The 18,931-nt window shown below is 40.1% G+C and overlaps 2 protein-coding genes across 3 annotated transcripts in view; both read left to right on the top strand.

The window, feature by feature from the left end:
- jpt1a (Jupiter microtubule associated homolog 1a) overlaps positions 1-710 on the top strand; it is a 15,579-nt gene extending 14,869 nt beyond the window's left edge. Inside the window, exon 5 of the mRNA XM_079264356.1 lies at positions 1-710. This exon is cut by the window's left edge and continues 687 nt beyond it. The gene's annotated coding sequence lies outside the window, so the exon portion shown is untranslated.
- A 1,083-nt stretch (positions 711-1,793) lies between these two features.
- On the top strand, positions 1,794-17,273 carry LOC306774782 (T-lymphocyte activation antigen CD80). Of its 2 annotated transcripts, XM_079264952.1 has the most exons (9): positions 1,794-1,874; positions 11,304-11,380; positions 11,487-11,825; positions 12,608-12,919; positions 13,642-13,767; positions 15,199-15,231; positions 15,770-15,814; positions 15,898-15,943; positions 16,028-17,273. In XM_079264952.1, exons 2-8 carry the CDS (start codon positions 11,314-11,316, stop codon positions 15,921-15,923), a joined length of 948 nt encoding a protein of 315 aa, XP_079121078.1. In that variant the 5' UTR covers positions 1,794-1,874; positions 11,304-11,313; the 3' UTR covers positions 15,924-15,943; positions 16,028-17,273. The 2 variants fall into 2 exon arrangements, with proteins under 2 accessions (XP_079121078.1, XP_079121079.1); XM_079264953.1 differs by lacking the exon at positions 15,199-15,231.
- Positions 17,274-18,931: the final 1,658 nt, after the last annotated feature.

Here is an 18,931-nt window from a genome sequence, read left to right as displayed (position 1 = left end):
GCACCCTGCAAGCCGCAGACCGTCCAGATGTCGGTCCCGCAGCTGGAAACGGATTCGGAGCCTTTTTTTATCTTCTAGTCACCAACATTAGGTCACGTTAAACCCCCCTCTCTGTGCCAGTTTGAAGTGCCCCATGTTTTTTATAGGTGAATTTCCTCTAAAGCACACGCGTGTTGGTGTGTCAGGCTCCAGCTTGAAACAAGGTTGGGTTTCCAGAAAGCGACCAATCGGAGTTCATTTGTTCCTTTTCTCCCTTCGGAGCTCGTTGGAGTGTCGTCCGTCCTGACTTCTGTTTCTGCTAAAACCCGTCTTTAATCTGACAAGTGACCTTATGACAGCCCAGCCTTCTTTTTACCAGTTTACTCCTGATTTTATTTCCTATTCCTGCTTTCTGAAAGTCTCCAACGATCTTTCTGTGCTTTGTCGTGTGAACGTTCAGACCAAAATGCCCTCTTGCTTCTGTACTGTTCAGACTCGTGCACGGCCGCCGACTCCGCCAGCCGTCATGCAGGAACATCCACGTCAGGTACATGATGGTTACCCTGTGGTGGTTTTTTTTTTTGTTTGTTTTTTTATATGTGTGTTAAAATGCGAGACATGTCTGTTGCATCATACTTCAATCCCCGTTGCTGGATGTAAGTCACTGCAGAAATCTGGATATAACAAATGGCACAAGTGGAAACGAACATTAAAATCAGTTTTGATCATGATCGACTTGTTTTTCTTTTTAATAAAACACAAAAAGATGACACTGAAGCTGTTGGGGTAATTTTACTACAGATGTCTGATATTGTCGGACGATATGGGAAATTGTTTCTTCAAAAGTTTGTCTATTACAATAAAAGAAAAATCCACAACAATAGAGAACATTTTCCCACACTTCCTTTGGATTTCAATGTTTGAATGACTTGATGCAGAATAAAATGTGTGTCGTCCAAAGTCTCCGTATCCTCAGCTGCTTTCAGCTTTGATAAGATTTCCAGTGGACACAGCTGTCTCTGTCTTTTTTATCTTATTATACATGTTTCGAAATAAATAAAATCAAGAAATTAGGATTAATCTTATGCAAGGAGATGTCATTAGAACTGGGCAATACTGCGATACTGATACTTGTTGCTTGAAATTTCATAATCGTTTGAGCCAATTCATAAATAATCTAAACTGATGCGTGTGTGAAGTGGTGCTCTGCAAATAAAGTTGAAGTTTAAAATTAGAAAAAGAAAAATGCATCAAATTTAGTCTAAAATACAATAATTTAATTTATTGTAGGTCATATAAGTTTACGTTCAGCACTATTAATACTAAAATTGAGTGTTTTTCAAAGGAAACCAGCAGGATTTGCACAAAATTTTCTGTTTGACTCAAAACCTTATCTTATATTTTGTCTTTTAAGCTGCTGAGACTTCATTTCCAGTCCAGCCTTAACAGGCTGATAAAACAAAGAAAACCAGCTCTTATTTCCTTGTAAACTAGACAGAAAGAAATCTGTGTGAACATCTTTACAGGTAATTTTGACTCAATCCTTTAAACTTTCCTTTAACCCTTTACAGGACACTCAATCAAATACCTTAAAACTAGACATTTTAACCTAAAATTGTCCTTCTGGTATGAACCAAGACCTCCATTCTGTTGTTACATAACTAACAAAAGTTTCATGTTGAATATGAAAGAAAAGGGAACAAAAAGGGTCACTTGCCCCATAAAGGGTTAAAATGTACACAACTTTACTCTGTTGATCTTCGTTAACCATGGCGCGCGCCTGTGAGCTCTGGTTTAGTAATAACGAAAGTGAAAGTTCACAATAAGTCGGACAACGACCGAAACCCCGCGTTAGTCTACGGAGCGACACGGAGGCTGCTAGAGGAGCTTGTAAGGTGAGTCTGACCCACCATGTTGTTTCTGTTTGTGATAAATATGAACCATAGATTAAACAAAGAAATAAAACGGTAGTTTAATGAGACTGTTGTGTGAGTAAGAGACGACAGACGAGCTTCAGCTGCTTGTCGCTGAATGTGAACGAGTTGTTACCGCTTTGTGTTTCACAATGATGACTGGAAGTGAATTATATCCGTGTTTTTAGGGGGAATTTTTGCTTTTAATGCGACATAAAGCTTTATGGCTTTCAGGGACCAGCGGAATTCTCAGCTTCGCTTTTGCGTGCAAATGGCGGCCTCTAATGTGACAAAACAAATGTTTACTTTACAGTTGGAGGAGATTCAGGTATTTCATGGTCATTTCACATTGTGGTTGTGGTTGTTCTCCAGCCCTTTCTGGCTCGAAGTGATGGGAAGTTCGGCTCTTTTGACTCATCTTTCATTACGTGTCACTTAGAGCTTCTGTTTGTCTATTTTGTTCTAATTTACCAAATGTTAGACATCTATTTATCATGAGTACATTGCTAATTTTGCGTTATGTCAATCCCAAAAAATATAGTTGTTTAATATTTAAACTAAAACATTGATACTCACCAAGCAAATAAATTAATAAAGGCCAAATTTTAAAAAACAAAACAAAAAAAGGGACATTTTTAACTTGCCATAATCCATTGTAATTTTAATCTGACTTAACAGGCTTTGTAAACCTGGTCTGTATCTCTAAACTCCCTTTCATAGTCGTATAACATGAGCCTTTCTTCATATATAATTTTACTCTTCGACAGAAATCCAATCCTCTCATTCTTTGCAAGAATCCCCCATTAGAGTTCATGAACAGCACATTGCAAAACCACTCAAAGACAGGTATCATGTTAAGCTGTTAAACAATGGAAGACAGCCATGTTGTCGCTCGTGTAGTTGAACTTTGATATAAAAAATGCTTCGCCGACATATCAGATCATGGTGCTTTATATCACAGCGGCAAACACATTGCAGTACCTTAAAACTTCCTCTTCCTACTTCTTTTATTCAAAACATCTAATTTTCTTCTCAGAAATACTAATTAGGTGTCCACTTAGACTTATGTGGGCATACCTCCTGCAGCACTTACAATATTACTGGAAACTTTGGTGGATAATTACAAAGGAAATGTGCAGAATTATAGAAAAACACATTTCGGGAAGGTTGCCGGTGGTAATGCTCAGCTTACTCTCTTTATTTTAGCTAGAACAAGTTGTGTTTGCCAGGTTTTCCACTGACTTTCAGTGGCAGCTGCAAGATAGAAGCTGTTACAGACGCATCTGTATTGTTTTAAAATATTTGCAGTGTTGATAAAGCTTTTTAAATAGGTAGACCTGTTAAAAGTAAATGTCAGCTTTTCTGCCTGAATATGCAAAATGATCCTGTAAAAACGTTTTCTTTAGGATTTTTTTTTCTTCTGATGGTACATGCACATTTCAGTCTGAAAACTCTACAAAACAAAAGAGGTTCAGGTCCAGATATTTATCTCTGAGTTTTGGATGTGCCGTATTTTCATACTTCTGTATGGAAATACTGTAAGCTATTTGCATATTTTTAAAGATAATTTTCCACTGATGTTTTTCTGTTTCTGCTCTCCTTTTAAAACCACTGGTCCAGAAAGTTTATTTAGGTAATTATTTTTATTTATTTATTATAATTATATTATAATTATATAAAATAATTATATAAAAAATCATATATAATATATAAAATAATTATATATTATAATTATTATAATATATTTATTTATAATAATTATTATTATTTAATTAGGTAACCTTGTAAGAAGAAATATTATCAGACTTGTTGAGCCTCTGGCAGAAGTTTCTGCAAAACCCAAAAGAAATTCCCAGACAGGCCAGATCGCCAGCTTATTATTCAGTTAAGGCATGAATACGCATGTTGTAAAATGTTAGAAAAAATCTGTAGAGCCAGCTGGTGGGGATTTTAGTCCACGTTTTCCTTCTCCAGATGTCCTATGTCGTCTTCCTAAACGCCATAGACCTGGCTGCTGCAGGTGCATGACAGCTCGCAGATGCATCGCTTTCCGACTTCCACCAGCACACAGCTGCACAGTCGGGAGGGTTCCTCAGGGAATGCACTTTGGCCCAAACATAATTGTGAAGTCACTGACTTCTTCATCTGTTTATTTATTTATTTATTTTTTTTTTTGACTGAAACTGCATGAAGTATTTTCTTATTCCAGTTAAGTAAACAAGAACTTCTCCAAAATTCAAGCAGCTTCGAGGAGTTTCGTGCTCAAACGCGCCAGACTGAGATAACTGGCTGATTGATTTCATTCATAGCTAACTTTGATATAGGTCTATTAATGTAAATCAGGTGGGTTAGAGTAGGAAAACATCTAAAACATGCGGGTCGGCCGATCTTTATGACCAGGACAGAAAAACCTCTGTAGCTGTCAATCAAAAGAACACAACCCAAATGCTGAATTTTAGGATTAAATAACATCTGAATGGATGAGTTTTAAAAAATTTCACTCCCTTCACAGTTGTCACGAAGGTAAACTTGACCTTCATTCTTTCATTATCCTAACCGCTTAGTCCGATTAAGGGTAGCGGGGAAGCTGGAGCCTATCCCAGCAGTTGTTGGGCGAAAGGCAAGATACACCCTGGACAGCTCACCAGTCATACAAAGACAAACAACCGCTCACACTCAAACTCACTCCTATGGGCACCAATCAACCTAACATGCATGTCTTTGGACGGTGGGAGGAAGCCAGAGTACCTGGAGATAACCCACACATACAACAGGGAGAACATGCAAACTCCACACAGAAAGCCCAAACCCCACCCCAGCCAAGGATCAAACCAGCGACCTTCTTGCTGTGAGCCCACAGTGCTAACCACTATGCCACCGTGCAGCCCGTAAACTTGATCTAATTAAACCTAAAATACTAAAGATTTTATTGCAAATTCTGCCTTTTTAACATGGAAGTAAATGGAGATTGACTCCTCTTTTTAGCCCCTAGTGGAGGAAGGGGGGAACTGCAGTTTTTGGCACTTCTGCATAGGCTCCACTTTTAACCGACGGAGGTTCCCGCTTCGTTAAATTCCAACAACATCATGTGAAACAAACATACCATTACGTACTTCCATAAGAAAGCAGAAGTGGACGTTCAGCCCGAACGGGGTCTGTCCCTTTTCCTCCTGCGCTGGTGTGACGGTGACCTTTTCAAATGCCAAAACAAAAACATGTTAGATGTTTATTATAAATATACTGTTGCTTCACACCCAAAGCCAGGTGGGAAAGACTCCAACCTCTTGTGAATGGGACGAGGATGAGCTAAGCTGAGGGGTTAATGGCTCATATTTTTGAGGAAGCTGAGGATAGCAGTTTCTTATTCATGTTTTTGCTAAAATAAAAAGGAGTCACATGTGAGTCATAATAAGGATGTGATGTTTTGTGTTCTCTTTAGTTCTTGGTTTCCTGTTTTAGTTTGTAGTTTTCCTGGTTTAGTTCAGTTCATTAGCTCACCTGGACTCATTAGTTAAGTCATTTCGCCTGTGTCTCGTTGTGTTTGTGCATACATACACGACTTGGTTTCTGTTTCTAGTTGCTGGGTCGTCGTGTGTGTTAGACCATGTTTCCCTGGTTAGTTCTGCCTTCAGCTTATTCCTTAAATAAAACCTCTCAGTTCTGCATCTCTGGCTCCCTTCTCCTGCATTTGGGTCCTGACTACCACCACACCTCATGAGAGGATGTTTCTGTTTATTCAGTATTTTAAATGTAAACTTTCTCTTTCGGTGTGACGCTTGGGCCTTGAATGGGCATTGACCCCTGAAAGCTGCTCTTAAACTGTAAAAATAATTAGTTACTCTGAATTCAGCTGCTCATACAAGCTTCTGAAGAACTGGATCTGTTAGTCTTCTGTTCCCTCTGTCTGAAGAAGTGACTGATATTTCTGAAGTCTTCTTTTACGTCCAAATCAGAGAAATTTAACTTTTTATCTTATGTTGGTCAGAATTAATTAACCCAATTGGACTGCAGATGGAAATTAGCGTCATGCTAAATCTAATGCAGCCGTCTTTTTATTTTTTTGTGAATAATTAATGCAACTGCACAACCATTAAATAAAATTAAAGCAAACATTCCTACTAAAATATCTGTTTCCATTATGTGATGGTTCCCCTCCGATGCCTCAGAGTCCAGAGAAGTTAGGCTAGCGCTTCTTTTAAGTGGCGTTGGTCTGATGGATCGGCGATCACAGGCTCCAGTTCATGTTCGCTTGCTGCCCTGCACTTTCCAGACCGCAGCTGCCTCTGATTTGTTTAATGGCAGATGGAGAAATGCAAAACCCTTCCAGCTCTTACTGGATCAACATTATTTCTTCATGTTTTCTCATGCATTTGTTGACAAACTCCTAAAACACTCATGCCCTTGTATATGCTTGGATGGTCTAGAATGAATTAGATCGGTTATCTTTAATTGATGCTGCGTGAAACGAAATAAAAGTAAAAGTAAATAAATTGTTATCTGGAATGTGGGGGTTTTTATGAACTTTGGTTTTACTTTCTGTTTGCCTCTCAGCATTTTTCATTTGAGTCCCCTCAAACATACCAATATTCATATTGGCTAACATTTTTGAGTTATATTAAGAGGTTTTGTTTAATATGAAACATTTTGATATGCCCTCCTGTGAAAATACACCCCTGCATAACCTTTAGTGAAGCGTAGGCCACTGAAAGAGGATGTTTGTCATGGAATTTCCTTCAGTAGCTTTTAAGCTGACAGGACAAGTCTGCTTTGCCTTCTTCTCTTTCTACATGAAGAGACATGCAAAAGTTTTTGTCAAGTTTTTTTTTTGTATTTATATCTTTATGTTCATTTAAACTCCTTCAAACATCAAGGTTCAAATTACTGCGTTGTTTTACAGTGACGGTTGTGTTTGAGTTGTGGATGATTTAAATGCCAGAATGAACAGTAAGCAAGACAGTTTTATAGTCTTGATGACAACCTGTCTGAGGAAATAAATTATCATGTGATTGATGAAATTTTCATGCTAGATGATAAATTAGTTTTTTTTAAGACTAATCAGAATGGATGCCTTTATAATCAGGATAAATTCTCAAACCAAGCTGAAAAAAACTGGCTTGTTTGTCAGGTTTATCTATAAGGATGTTTAAAACAGCAAATGTTAATCAAAGTTCTTTTCAATTTAAAAACAAGGAAACATAAAACAAATACAAGGTATAGTTTTTTTGAAAAATAAAGGCAATATTTTTTAAATTTTTAACTAAGTACAATTGCGATTTGCAGATCTGTGCATAAACTGTACTCTCCGTAAAATCTCGTTGGAGATACAAAACATTTAGCGTTTTGGAGCAGAGATTTCTGTTGCCGCTTGCAAAGTTTGTATGTGTGGAAGCAGACATGAATAAGGAATTTCCGGGAGTGGATGGTCACTAAGAAAGTCACAGATGAATTCTGGAATCCAAATTTTGAGTTTCAGAAATTCCAAGTCATCTTTACTTAAAATGAACTGGCCATGTGACCGCCCCCCCCACATCACGTCCAAGTGGCAACTTCTGGCGGTTAAAAGAGAAGCCAATGCAGAAGTGTAAAAATAGCAGTTCCCCTCTCATTCACTAGGGTCTCCATAGGAGGGGGTTAATGCTTTTTATAGCTGGTCTGTCTAGATGCATTTAATTCTTGAAATTCTGCATAATTAGGGGCGTGTCTTTCTGGTTGACAGGTACTCTATATCCGGCTGCAAGATGGTAGTGAGTAGCGCAACTGCAGTTTTTAATCAACTAACAGCATGACTTAGGTTTAGTCCGCCTACCTCCATTAGCTGGTTAGCTTGCTTCAGCTCTGGGTAACTCTGCTCTTAGAACTAACAAAGCTCTTAGCTTAGTTTAGCTGGCAGGTCAGAGTTTGATTAATGTAAGTCATCCACCATCGTGCTCACAGCACCCGTCTCAGCCCCATTTTTGTACTTTTTTAGGAGTGACAACACGTGTGATGCTGCCAAGATGGCAACGATTGGAACTGTCCAATCACTTCAGCTCTTAAGAAACCTACAGGTGTTGTCGTGGAGGCTCCGCCAATCTTTTATATAATCTACAGTCACCTCCAGTGATGCGTAAATGTGAAAAAAGGGTTTCCCTTTTACTTCTTGCGATATATTTCTACATGTCTGAAAACCACCTCATCAGACCTTCAGCGAAATTTGAAAGGTTTTTGGAAATTTTGGTGTTTTTTTTCTTGAAATATGTAGGTTTTGCCCAATTCAAGAAGTAATGGAAACTCAGTTCCAGATAAATGCCAAAAAAAACAACACTAAGGCCTCAAAACCTTAATCTGACAACCAGAAGCATCTGTTCAGCAGATCTCAAGGATCTGGAGGAGGTTGGAAAAAGACAAGATGAGGCCAGTCCAGTTAAGGACCTAAAATGCCCAATAAAAGCTTGTGAGGAGAAGCTAAAATTAGCGGAGACCGATTTATACCTCAGTAAGTCCAGTTCCAGTAGTCAAGCCTAGAATCGATACAATCACAGGTCACTTTCTCAAAGTCAGAAAAAGAAAGTAATGATTTGACCTTAGAAAGGGTTCTTAGCTGAGAGAAACTGGTTCTGATAAATGAGTTTATCCTCTTGTCAGATAAAAACAGATGTAGAATCACTCCTCTTCAGTTTTATCTTCATCTAGCTTCAGAAAATTTCTTCCCATCCAAGATTTAACTGCCTTTTGACGACCCAATAAAACCTCTGGTCCGTAAAAAGCTCCAGCCTCCCTCGACTCTGTCTGTGGATGTTTGTTTACCTGATCCTGGTTTGAATTATCTCTGACAGTAACTTGGTAACCACTGACAGATTTTGATAAGATTGTTGTTGTTTTCATTCTTTCAGCACGATTGCACAAAAACCACTGTTGAAACTATGTAGAGAAGTGGAGAAAGAGGTCGAAAGAGGAAACAAGACCTCAATCACCTTTTGTTAGAATTGCAAAAACAGCTTGAAATGGACTGAGCTCCATATATGCAGTTCTGGTTAATAATATGTAACTATTAATATAAATGATAGACTATTTCCTGACTTTAGTTTCTGTTGAAGTTAAATCATAACGCTGTCTGAAATAGTTGTTGTCCTGTCTTAAGACTGATTTATCTTACAACATCAGGTGAAGTTGTTTTTGTTTCAGGTGTTGCAACACTTGTACACTTCACCCTGCACATTGATCCACAGATGTACAGTTATCAAAAGAAACTACACTCCTTTTTAATCACAAGGGTTTGTAGTTATCAGGCAACAAAAGTAAAGTGTCTGGTCCTGTCCAATCACAAATTAACAATGTTTACCTCCTTTTTCCATGTTAATATTTAGCTAAATCTAAAGTAGAGTATGAAAGCAGTGTGTGAAAAGCCAGCACTTCACGTGTAATATAACACCAGACCTCCTGTGAAGGATTTGGAAGCAGGACCCTATTCCAGCAATCACTGGGCAAGAGGGAGGCTATACCCTGGACAGGTCACCCGTCCATCACAGACAAACATGCAAACTCCAAATAGGAAGGCCACTGTTTGAACCTCTTCCCAGCTGAGGCTTGAACCAGCAACCTTCTTGCTGTGCCACAGTGCTCACCACTGCAGCACCAGGCAGCCCATAATGGACACAAAATCTATTTTACAGGATTTTGATAAACACAAAAATGGGCTAGAAGTGGGACTAGGTGCAGCCGTATTTCAATCTGGAATCTTGAGATAATTTGCGAATTACGAGTTCCCAACTCGGACTTGACAGATGACAAATATTCCTTGGACTTCTGAGGACAACTTCAGTGCCCTGTAATATAATTTGTGCTTCCACGCCAGTCTCTGTAAGTCTCCAGTACCATCCAAAAAGTGGCTAAATTTTTATAGTTGTTTGATAGAATCGCTAGAGAATACTCACTACATACAGTGACGCTAGCCGTGTCTCGCTTGAGGGTCTACAAACTTCGGAGTGAACTGGTTACGTAGACTACGAAGGCTATGGAGCCGCCAACGTGGTTCTAACCCACCTTGGCTGTTTGCTGTTCGTGAACTGAGACAACCCACCGAGCCATGCTATTGTGATCCCCTGTTGCCCAGGAACTTGTAACGACTGTCAAAAGATTTACGTAGAAAGGAACTCAGAGAGTGCAGACCTTTTTCCACAATTCCTTTCAGATCACTCCCAAAATTATGGAATCTTAAAGACCGCGTGGCAGGTTAGAGTCTCCCTTAAATCAGTGTGTAGAAAAATATTCTTGGAACTGATGGTGAATAAAAGCATATTTACAAATGCACTAATTTTTGTTTACTCTTCTTCATCACGTTGCTTCGGTTCATCCGGGTTCATGAAACTTTTTTAAGGTCTAACAGCACTTCCAGTCATCAACTGGGCCATTATAAGACTATCATAAAACCATCATCCCACTATTATAAGACCATATAACACTGCTTTACTATAATTATATCACCATAGGGACTCTGTTGTGTACTTGCTGGTGTGTTTGGGGTCATCATTTAGCATGACTTCTTTAAAAAAAAAAGTATTTATCTCAAACACATATACAGTACAAAACAAGGATGCACATTTGTGTAACATTATACGTTGTTTGAGAAGGAGCAGAAGTAAGCCCAAGGCTTACTTAAATACTACTCCTTATTTACAGTCTTTAATTTACACAGTTATATGGCAACCTTTACATACTGAGAGTCAGAAGGCAAAATTTAAAGCAGCAAAATAAAATGATGAATTTTCTTCTTAGTTTTAACTTTCTGTGCAGAAGAGTTGACGGTTGACTTACAGTTGTAAGAAAACGTAAGTAAACTTGTTAAACTTGTTACTTTGGTTTCTGCACAAATTGGATATGAAATGTTTTCTGATCTTCATCAAAGTCTCAACAAGAGACAAACACTGTCTGCTTTAATTAATGCTCCACAAGAAATGACATGTTTTCATGTTTTTATTGATCACAACATGTAAACATTTGCAGTGCAGAGTGGAAAAAAGATCAGAGAACATTTTATGCCAAATTTATGATGAAAACCAAGTAAACTCAACAGGTTCACATTCTTCTTCTTGCAACTGTTGTTACAGCTTTTGCTACAAAACAAGCCCAGATCACCAGTCCTCCACCACCATGCTTGACAGACAGGAATTGTTTGTGTTGACATGAAGGCTTTTTGCACCATGTCTCCCCGCACCACTGCCAGACATCTCTACTTTCATCTTATCTGTACAAAGCACATAGTTGCAGAAGTCTTGTGGTTTATGCCTTTACGACTTTGTGAGATGCTTTCCTTGTTTGTTTTGGTCTGGTTGGTCTGGTTCCCTCCCAGACCAACCAGACTAATATCGAATCGCACCGTTGTGAACTTGAACATTTACCATGTGGAAATAATGAATGTTGATGCCGTTGCAGGTGAAGAAACATGGCCTCCCATGGTTTGGAATTACACATTTTTGTTGCGCTCTGCATCTGCACAAGACTTGTCCACTGTAAGCTCATTTCAGTTTAAGTTCATTCATAATCTTACAAATTCACACATGAAATATTCATGTACTTTCCCTTTCATGTTTACTTTTTTTTTTTTTTAAACCACAGCTTTTGTCAAACTGGAATGTGATGAAAGCACCGTGGGGCAACATGGCCATCAGGTGGTGCTGACATGTGTCATCAAACCCGAAGAGAATGATGGAGATGTTAAAGTCAGAGCGCTGACATGGAAGAAGGACGGAGACGAGATTCCCTTATTGATGTTTGGCAATGGGAACATAACTCCGAAGCCAGGCTACAAGTTAGCTGTGCCATCCTGGGATGAGACCAACTTAAACATATCACTCCTCATCACACACACCAAGATAGCAGACATTGGATCCTATGAGTGTCAAGTGGTGACTGACACCGGTGACGATACACGTACCATGAGACTCCAACTGAAAGGTAAAGTAGATCCATGAGCATCGTAGAAGAATTTAGCATTAAAATTTATTTCCAACTCTTGAATTTTTTTATTTATTTATTTTTTTTAATTGATGCATACGTCACTTGCACATACATGTAACTACAAATGTAACTAGTTACATGTACCTACAAGGTCGTAAAGCTTGGATATCCATTGAAATCACCGTAGGGAGTTGTTTTTACCAGGAACATGAGAAGACCAGATGTCTGGTCTGTCCTTGTTTATTGGGTTAAATGTTTTTTTTTCTCTGTACAAGTTCACCTTTGGCCGTCTGTTACCAGGCGTTCCACAAGCAGAACATGACAAATCTTTTACTCAGTTCATGTCAAAGGAAGAAACGTTTTTTTAGTCTGTTAATAATGGAAGAAGCCAAGGAATTTTGGAGCTCCACAAGAAGAAAGTTCTTCTTTGGTGAGACGTTGAGAACAAGCTGCAAGACGTCTCCAGTCAGGAGAACAAGAAAAAGTTCTCGCTTTCTGAGGAGTATGTAACCGGCTGAAGGCATGTGGGGAATTTCCATGACAATCAGAATGAGATTTCCCATAAAAGCTTTCACTGAGTGTCGTTTTTAATTTCTGTTTCAGTCTAAGAGACACACTTAACAGCTTTTTTTTCCTAAAACTGCATCCACACCTTTAAATACTGACAAACACAAATATCATGGTTATATATTCAGGTGCTTTATTGGTGTCATGAGTTTGGCATCATGGTGCAACGTCCAGCTCTTTGACAATGTCTGTTTTCCACTTTGTTTTTATAGCCAGATACAGTAAACCGGAAATCTCTGAGCTCAATGACAAAGACACTCGTGCCCTGGTATGTACATCACAAGGTGGCTACCCAAAAGGTGCACTCCGCTGGTTGGTGGAAAATGATACGGATTGGACAAAGGGTGCCCAGACAGAGGTGAAAACGCTGGACAGTGGTCTGTTTCAGCTCACAAGCACACTGCCTTTGCTGCCATCATCCACTTTCTCCAAATATACCTGCATCGTGGAAAACGCCAGTCGAATCAAAGAAGACGAGAAGACGTATGAACCGGAGCAACATCCATCCGAGCACACAGCAGAGGGTACTTATTGTTTTTTCTAGCTGACACACAGTTCAACAGATGTCACATAAACATACGCTGTGGTTTAGAGTTGCTTCACCTGGAGCGCTGCTCCCATGTTTTTCTTGGCATCTTGGAGGATTTTGATGGGTGGGGAATACTTTTTCCAACAGAAACGACAAAGTTACTGACAAAAATCATTCATAAAATGTTTGATTTTCTCTGTTTTTAAAGCGCATAAAAGTAATTAGAACAGCTGGATGCATGGAAGGAAGTTAGCCTGTCAACATGGCAAATTTGAGTTTGTTTTAAACAAAATAAAAAACACCCAAAAACATTGCAGCTGCGTCAGGTAAACAAACAGGTTGCAGCAAGTCAAAGATCTGATATCTAGTATCTGTCATCAGAAGATCAGCTCATACAAAAGCAAAGCGTGATGATCCAGCCCACCCAAAAGCAATCGTGACAGGGAAGTGCTACTTAGCTCTGGCTTTCTGGGCTGTCATCGCAGTTCAGGAGCTGCTTATTTGTCTTCCAGCACAAGGTCGAAATTACAGTCCAAACACCAGTCATTCCACTTTGTTTACTTTCTGTTCTGGCTGCAGGACTTTTCACCTAAAGAGAAATCATAATATGAAGGCTGTTCATGTGCACAAGTGCATACTTACATTGTTTTCATAAACATTTGCAACATAACTTAGTCTGAAAGTGTTAAACTCTTTTCTTTAAATGGATTTATTCAGATCCTGAAGCAGTGAATGCAACTAATGAATTCAATAAGGCCTCCAAAGTCATTGCTCCCGTCGTGGTTATCGGATCGCTGATTGTCGGATTGCTGCTGGTTCTCATTTACAAGAGGCGATCACAAAGTGAGTACACACTCCTTTAGATATTAATCTGAATTATGTTTATCATGATACTTCATGGTGGTCTTTTTAGATCATTGACTCTTTTTTTATTTGTCCTTTTAAAAACAGTTAAAATGAAATAACATCTGAAATATACACACTTAAAGGAGTGTTAAAGTCCAAGCACACACACACACACACACACACACACACACAACTGTTCTTCTTCCAAATCAGAAACTGAGCAGAAATTCAGCACGAATCTCAACCATGGATCTCGTCAGAGGCTGCGTTTCATCACAGTTTTCAGCAAAGTAAAAGCGATATTTCTAGAGTCTCAACAAAGCACGACTGCCATTCGCAGCGTTTCCATGGAACGGTGTTCAGAGCGAAAGCCGAAAATCTCGTAAAATCTCGTCCCGCGAGTCTCCACTTCGAGGAGGATGGAGACACAAAACATGTCGCGTTTTGGAGCAGATAACTTGGTTGCCCCTCTACCGTTGATGCTCCAGACTCTGCTTGTGTGGGGGCGGACACGAAGACGAGATTTCTGGGAGAAGATGGTCACCAAGGTCGTACTTTTACTGGTTGTTTGTTGAAAAAAAAAAAACCTGTCTCCTCCTCTTTCCTTACATACAGCGCCACTTGAATTTAAAATGGTCACGTGACCTCTCACTTTTGTGATTAACTTCAATATCAACACGTCTGAAAAAAGCACGAGAGTATAGAAACATTTCACAGTGCAGGTGTTTCCATTACCAGGTTTTTATTGGGATATTCAGGTTTTACGCAGTTCTCATGGTGACGGAAACACACCTTCTAATTCTCTGTTTGTTTTAAATTTCACATCAGTGAGTGTTAAATCTTTGTAGGTTTACAAAATAAAATAGTTTATGTATAAAAAGCTGCATTATCTGTCAAGAGAAGTGGTTAAATGTACAGAACTGTTATTAAAAGTGAGATTTTCTGTTGCATTTGCAGAAACTACTGAGGATATCAGTTGAGCTTTTCAAGGTGTCCTTCATCTGCTGGTCTAGAGAGATAAATGACATACCATTGTGCTCGTCTTGGTCGAGACAGGATCTATTTATAGTTCAGTTTCATGTTGGACTCAAAAGGGAAATTTCATTTGGACTTTTTAAGTCTTAAAAATAGAACAAAATATTCCAATCCTGCCGCGTTACAATGGTTATTATGTGATATGTGACGGTCGTGTTGTGGGAATATTACTTCCTCCTGGTGAACAATGAAAAGCGGTGTGTGAGGAAGAGTCAGATAACAGGTGGAGGAACCGGTTGGACACCCGGTCAGCGAGCCTTCAGGATGGAAAAGGACTCTTTCGCGTCAAAGGCCATCCATCAGTGTCGCTGCCGGGTAAATAGTTTCCACCGGCTCTAGCAGAAGACATCTGCAGTAAATATAAACTCACTGACATTCTGCAATCTCTAACAGAAGCCCGGAGGCCCTCTACCGCACCCCTTATGGGTACGTTCTTCATCATCATTATCATCATCAGACTGCTGCTGCTTCTTCCTCCCTGTCCTTCCTCGCGTTAACATTCAACTGGAGATCTGAAAGAAAACCTCCTTTCCAGCTGTAAACTGTCTGACGGGGGTCTTGGATGCATCCTTTCCTTTAGCGCTGAACACATCGGTCAGACTGCAGGCGTAGATGAAACCAGACTCACCGGCATGCTGGAACATGTGTTCAGCTGCACCGTCTGCTCTCCGCTGACTCACATGTCCGTTGACCAATCGTGTCTGCTGTTCTTGGACTAACTGGGCATCAAGCATTGGTGTGTTTACTGTGACTTTAACCATACGATATTACACAGAACATGTGGTTCATGTCCTGCGTTCAGAATCTGGGTTTGGTCAGCGTAACCTGGTTTACTTTCTGGGGACTTGTCTGTTCTTGCACAACATGAACCTGTTCTTGCATGACATGAACTTGCTCAACATGGTGATGGCTCCCAGTCTGCCCACTCCAGCGCTTTAATCTAGCTTGTTGCCATTTCTTCCAGACGGGTGGAGAGGAGTTCAGAGTAAAGAGGAGGACGTGGAGGGAGGTGTGTAGATCAACACTGCAACGTCTAACCCACTGTATGTTTTGCATCTTTTGCTGTGGTTTTAACATTTTGACTGTCTCCAGGTGACACTGGACAGGAGGAGAAATGAGCAACGGAGCACCAACTGAGGTAACAACACAGCTACACACACACACTACCTCGTTTTCTTCATTGCATCGAATGTATGACGCCTGCCTTGAACTCTCTCTGCAGGAGACCCATGATGCCTCATGGATTCCCTGGCATCCCCTGACACAGGCACTTCCTTGTTAGCTAACTCCCACGCCTTTCTCCTGCTTCTTGGTATAACCAGGACAACTTGTAACCATATTACTGTGATTTATCGGAGGAACTTTGAGCTCCACGCTTGCTGAACACTCTAAAAGATCTGGAATCATGACGTATATGATGATGAAGAGTTATCTTTGCTTTGTGGAAACGGCTCTGAGAAGACGCCTTCAGTCTGAGCGATGCCATGTTGGGTCCACTCCACCTGGGACTCCACATGACCGGCATCCTGGGTGGGTCGGGAGCGATGTAGATCAGCTCTCCCGTTCCTCATCATGCTGCATCAGATGCACGAGGAACGGGATTAATCGTACTCCTGGAGGTTTCAGGACACTGTAAATATGCTGAACTGCCCTTGCAGGTTTGCACTGGGTGTTGCCTCTGTATGAGCTTTGTGTTCCAGATGGTTTTTTTTGCCCCTTGTCAGCAGATTCCATTCGAAGACCCACAAGTCTGCACAGAAACCTCCAGTTTCTAAGTGAACAGCCCCTCGATGGAAGCATCGACCCCCTCTGTCCCGAGCAGCTTGTTGTAGCATTTATAAATATGAGATTTTCTGCCTGTAGTTTGTTTTGCTTTTGCTGGCGCGATTTCACACCTTTTCCCACACTGTATCATATATCACTGCTCATCTTTCTGTTCTTCCTGCTTCTTTGTGGTGAACTCGTGTAAGTTTTGGCACGTTGTGTTTTTCACTTAATCTTCATCTCCCGAGGCGAACTCTTCCTTTCAGACATCGGATCGCGTCTCGTTGTTCAGCTTGGCATGTTTATATGGCAGCAAGGCATTCGATCCCACTTCCGCCAGGAGGTGGAGGCGTCTCTTCAAAGCGATGCAGGTGTGTGAGTTTCAGCAGCAGAACTCGTATTGGGTGTGTGTAACCACATGATTTAATCCTTTCAACATTAACAAATGAGGTGTAAAGTTAAACAAAAACAGTCAATGTCACAGTTAATAATTACTTTTTCCATTTCAGAGCTTAAATAAGACAACTTTCGTGGCTTGTTTCAATGATGACGTTTCAGGTCAAATTAAAATCACTGAGCCTTCTAGCAGGCAGAGTTTACTGTTTTAATGACTGTACTTGTGTGAATCATCTGGACTGTTGAATGTGATTATGGTGTGATGTAATGCCACGTGTTTTTGATTAAAAGTTTGTAATAAGACCATTTTCCTGCCTTTTCTTTTCTGCTTCCTCTGCTAGATGTTGTTTCCGTCCCGGCAGTTCCGCAGCTTCTCTCTTCTCTTCGGTTCATCTGTTGGCTTTCAGAGCAACGCTGCAACTTTCCAAGTGAAATATTTCAGTCAGGATTTATTTTGAGTTGCGTTTGCATGTTTGTTCAGGGATTTTGTTGGGTGATTCTGTTGCATTTGGGACTAAAACATGTTTTTTCATATAAAAGCAGGTTTCTGTGCCTGATGTCTACCTTCTTCATCCGGCTGTCTGAATCTTCACTTTTCCTTCCTTTTTCTTAAGTTTTTTCATCCTGATGTTCTCATGAAATTTGCTAAAATTAGCGCATAAAGCCAAAAAAAACCCAGTAAAATGTCCTTTTACCTCCTCTGACTGCTAAAATGTAGTTTTACCAAATACTTTGTGACTGATTAATAAATGTTGAAACGTCAGCGTGAGTATTCCCCCCTACAGCCTGACTTAGTTACTCATTATTTCTGCAGTGAGTTATTGGCTACATGAGGAAATGATCTGTCAGAATATTACAGATAATAATGAACAAATACTAAAAGATACAAACTTATTCATGCAGTTTTACAATTAGGTGAATTATGATTCTGCAAACCTTTCAATTTTTTAGGCTTACTGACAGGAGGGAACCCGGTGTGGTCTTCTGCTGCTGGAGACCATCTGCTTCCAGGCTGGACGTGTTGTCTGTTCAGAGATGATATTGTTGCAAAAATCTGATGTGAAATAATCACTGGAGAAAGAGATCTTTGTCTAAGAGGGTTTTCTTAAAGCAGCTGCAAGATGTTCACAATGACAAGATTGAGACTACAGTCTAAGTTACTAAGTTTGTAACCCCAGATGGGAGGGGTGAGGGGCTAAAAACACTTCCTCTTGACAAAACACAGTCTGCCTGACTTTGTCAAAACAATATCCTCATCCCTTCCTCTGTGGAAGGCACGCAGAGATCCTACAGGGAAGGCCTTGTCCGGGACACGCAAGCATGTTTCATTTAGCTGTCGTACAGTCGCCTGGGAACCGAGGTCAAAGCAGATTCCAACAAAGTTTGCTTTCCATCACAGCATTTACCTTTCATCCAAAACATGGCATATCGTCACCACTGCCTAAAACATTCAGTCAGATTGGTCACCCGGTCCCCGTAATTCATAGAATTCTATTGCAGCTTCCAAACCACCTTGCTGCTGAGACTTTGGGTCGAGTCCTCTGGTTCGCTTATTTGTGATGCGCGAGGAAGTTCTCTGACAGATACGTTGAGATCCAGGGATGCGTTTAACATACCTTTATTGTGTTTCCAAGCTATAACAGCGCAACCAAGATTGGTAAATGGATTGTTTTAAGCAGTGAGATAAACAGACAGAAATGATGTATGAGTGCGTGGATAGCTGTCAACAAAATTATGGCAACTACCCCACCCTTGCTCTCATCTGTTTCCCAGGTAAGTATATGCCTTTATACACCTCTATGCATGCACACGCCCAATCACACACAAACCACCACACTAATGCACCGTGCACCTCCTCATCTATGTCTCCTACAAGTTCACTTAGAGCTGCAGCTAAATCACACAAATGTAAACCTTTAGAAAGTTCAGACTTTTTGATTATAATCTTAACATTGATTACACTAAA

Source organism: Telmatherina bonti (genome assembly GCF_933228915.1).
Source record: "Telmatherina bonti genome assembly, chromosome: 3".
NCBI classification, from domain to species: domain Eukaryota; kingdom Metazoa; phylum Chordata; class Actinopteri; order Atheriniformes; family Telmatherinidae; genus Telmatherina; species Telmatherina bonti.
This window is presented reverse-complemented; position numbering and strand designations above follow the sequence as displayed.

What these genes read in the sequence shown, in the direction of transcription:
- LOC306774782 (XM_079264952.1), top strand. Translation starts at nt 11,314, where the DNA reads ATGGCCTCCCATGGTTTGGAATTACACATTTTTGTTGCGCTCTGCATC. An exon ending in CATGAGACTCCAACTGAAAG is followed by an intron (nt 11,826 to 12,607) that starts GTAAAGTAGATC and finishes TTGTTTTTATAG; the next exon opens with CCAGATACAGTAAACCGGAA. An exon ending in CTCTACCGCACCCCTTATGG is followed by an intron (nt 15,232 to 15,769) that starts GTACGTTCTTCA and finishes CATTTCTTCCAG; the next exon opens with ACGGGTGGAGAGGAGTTCAG.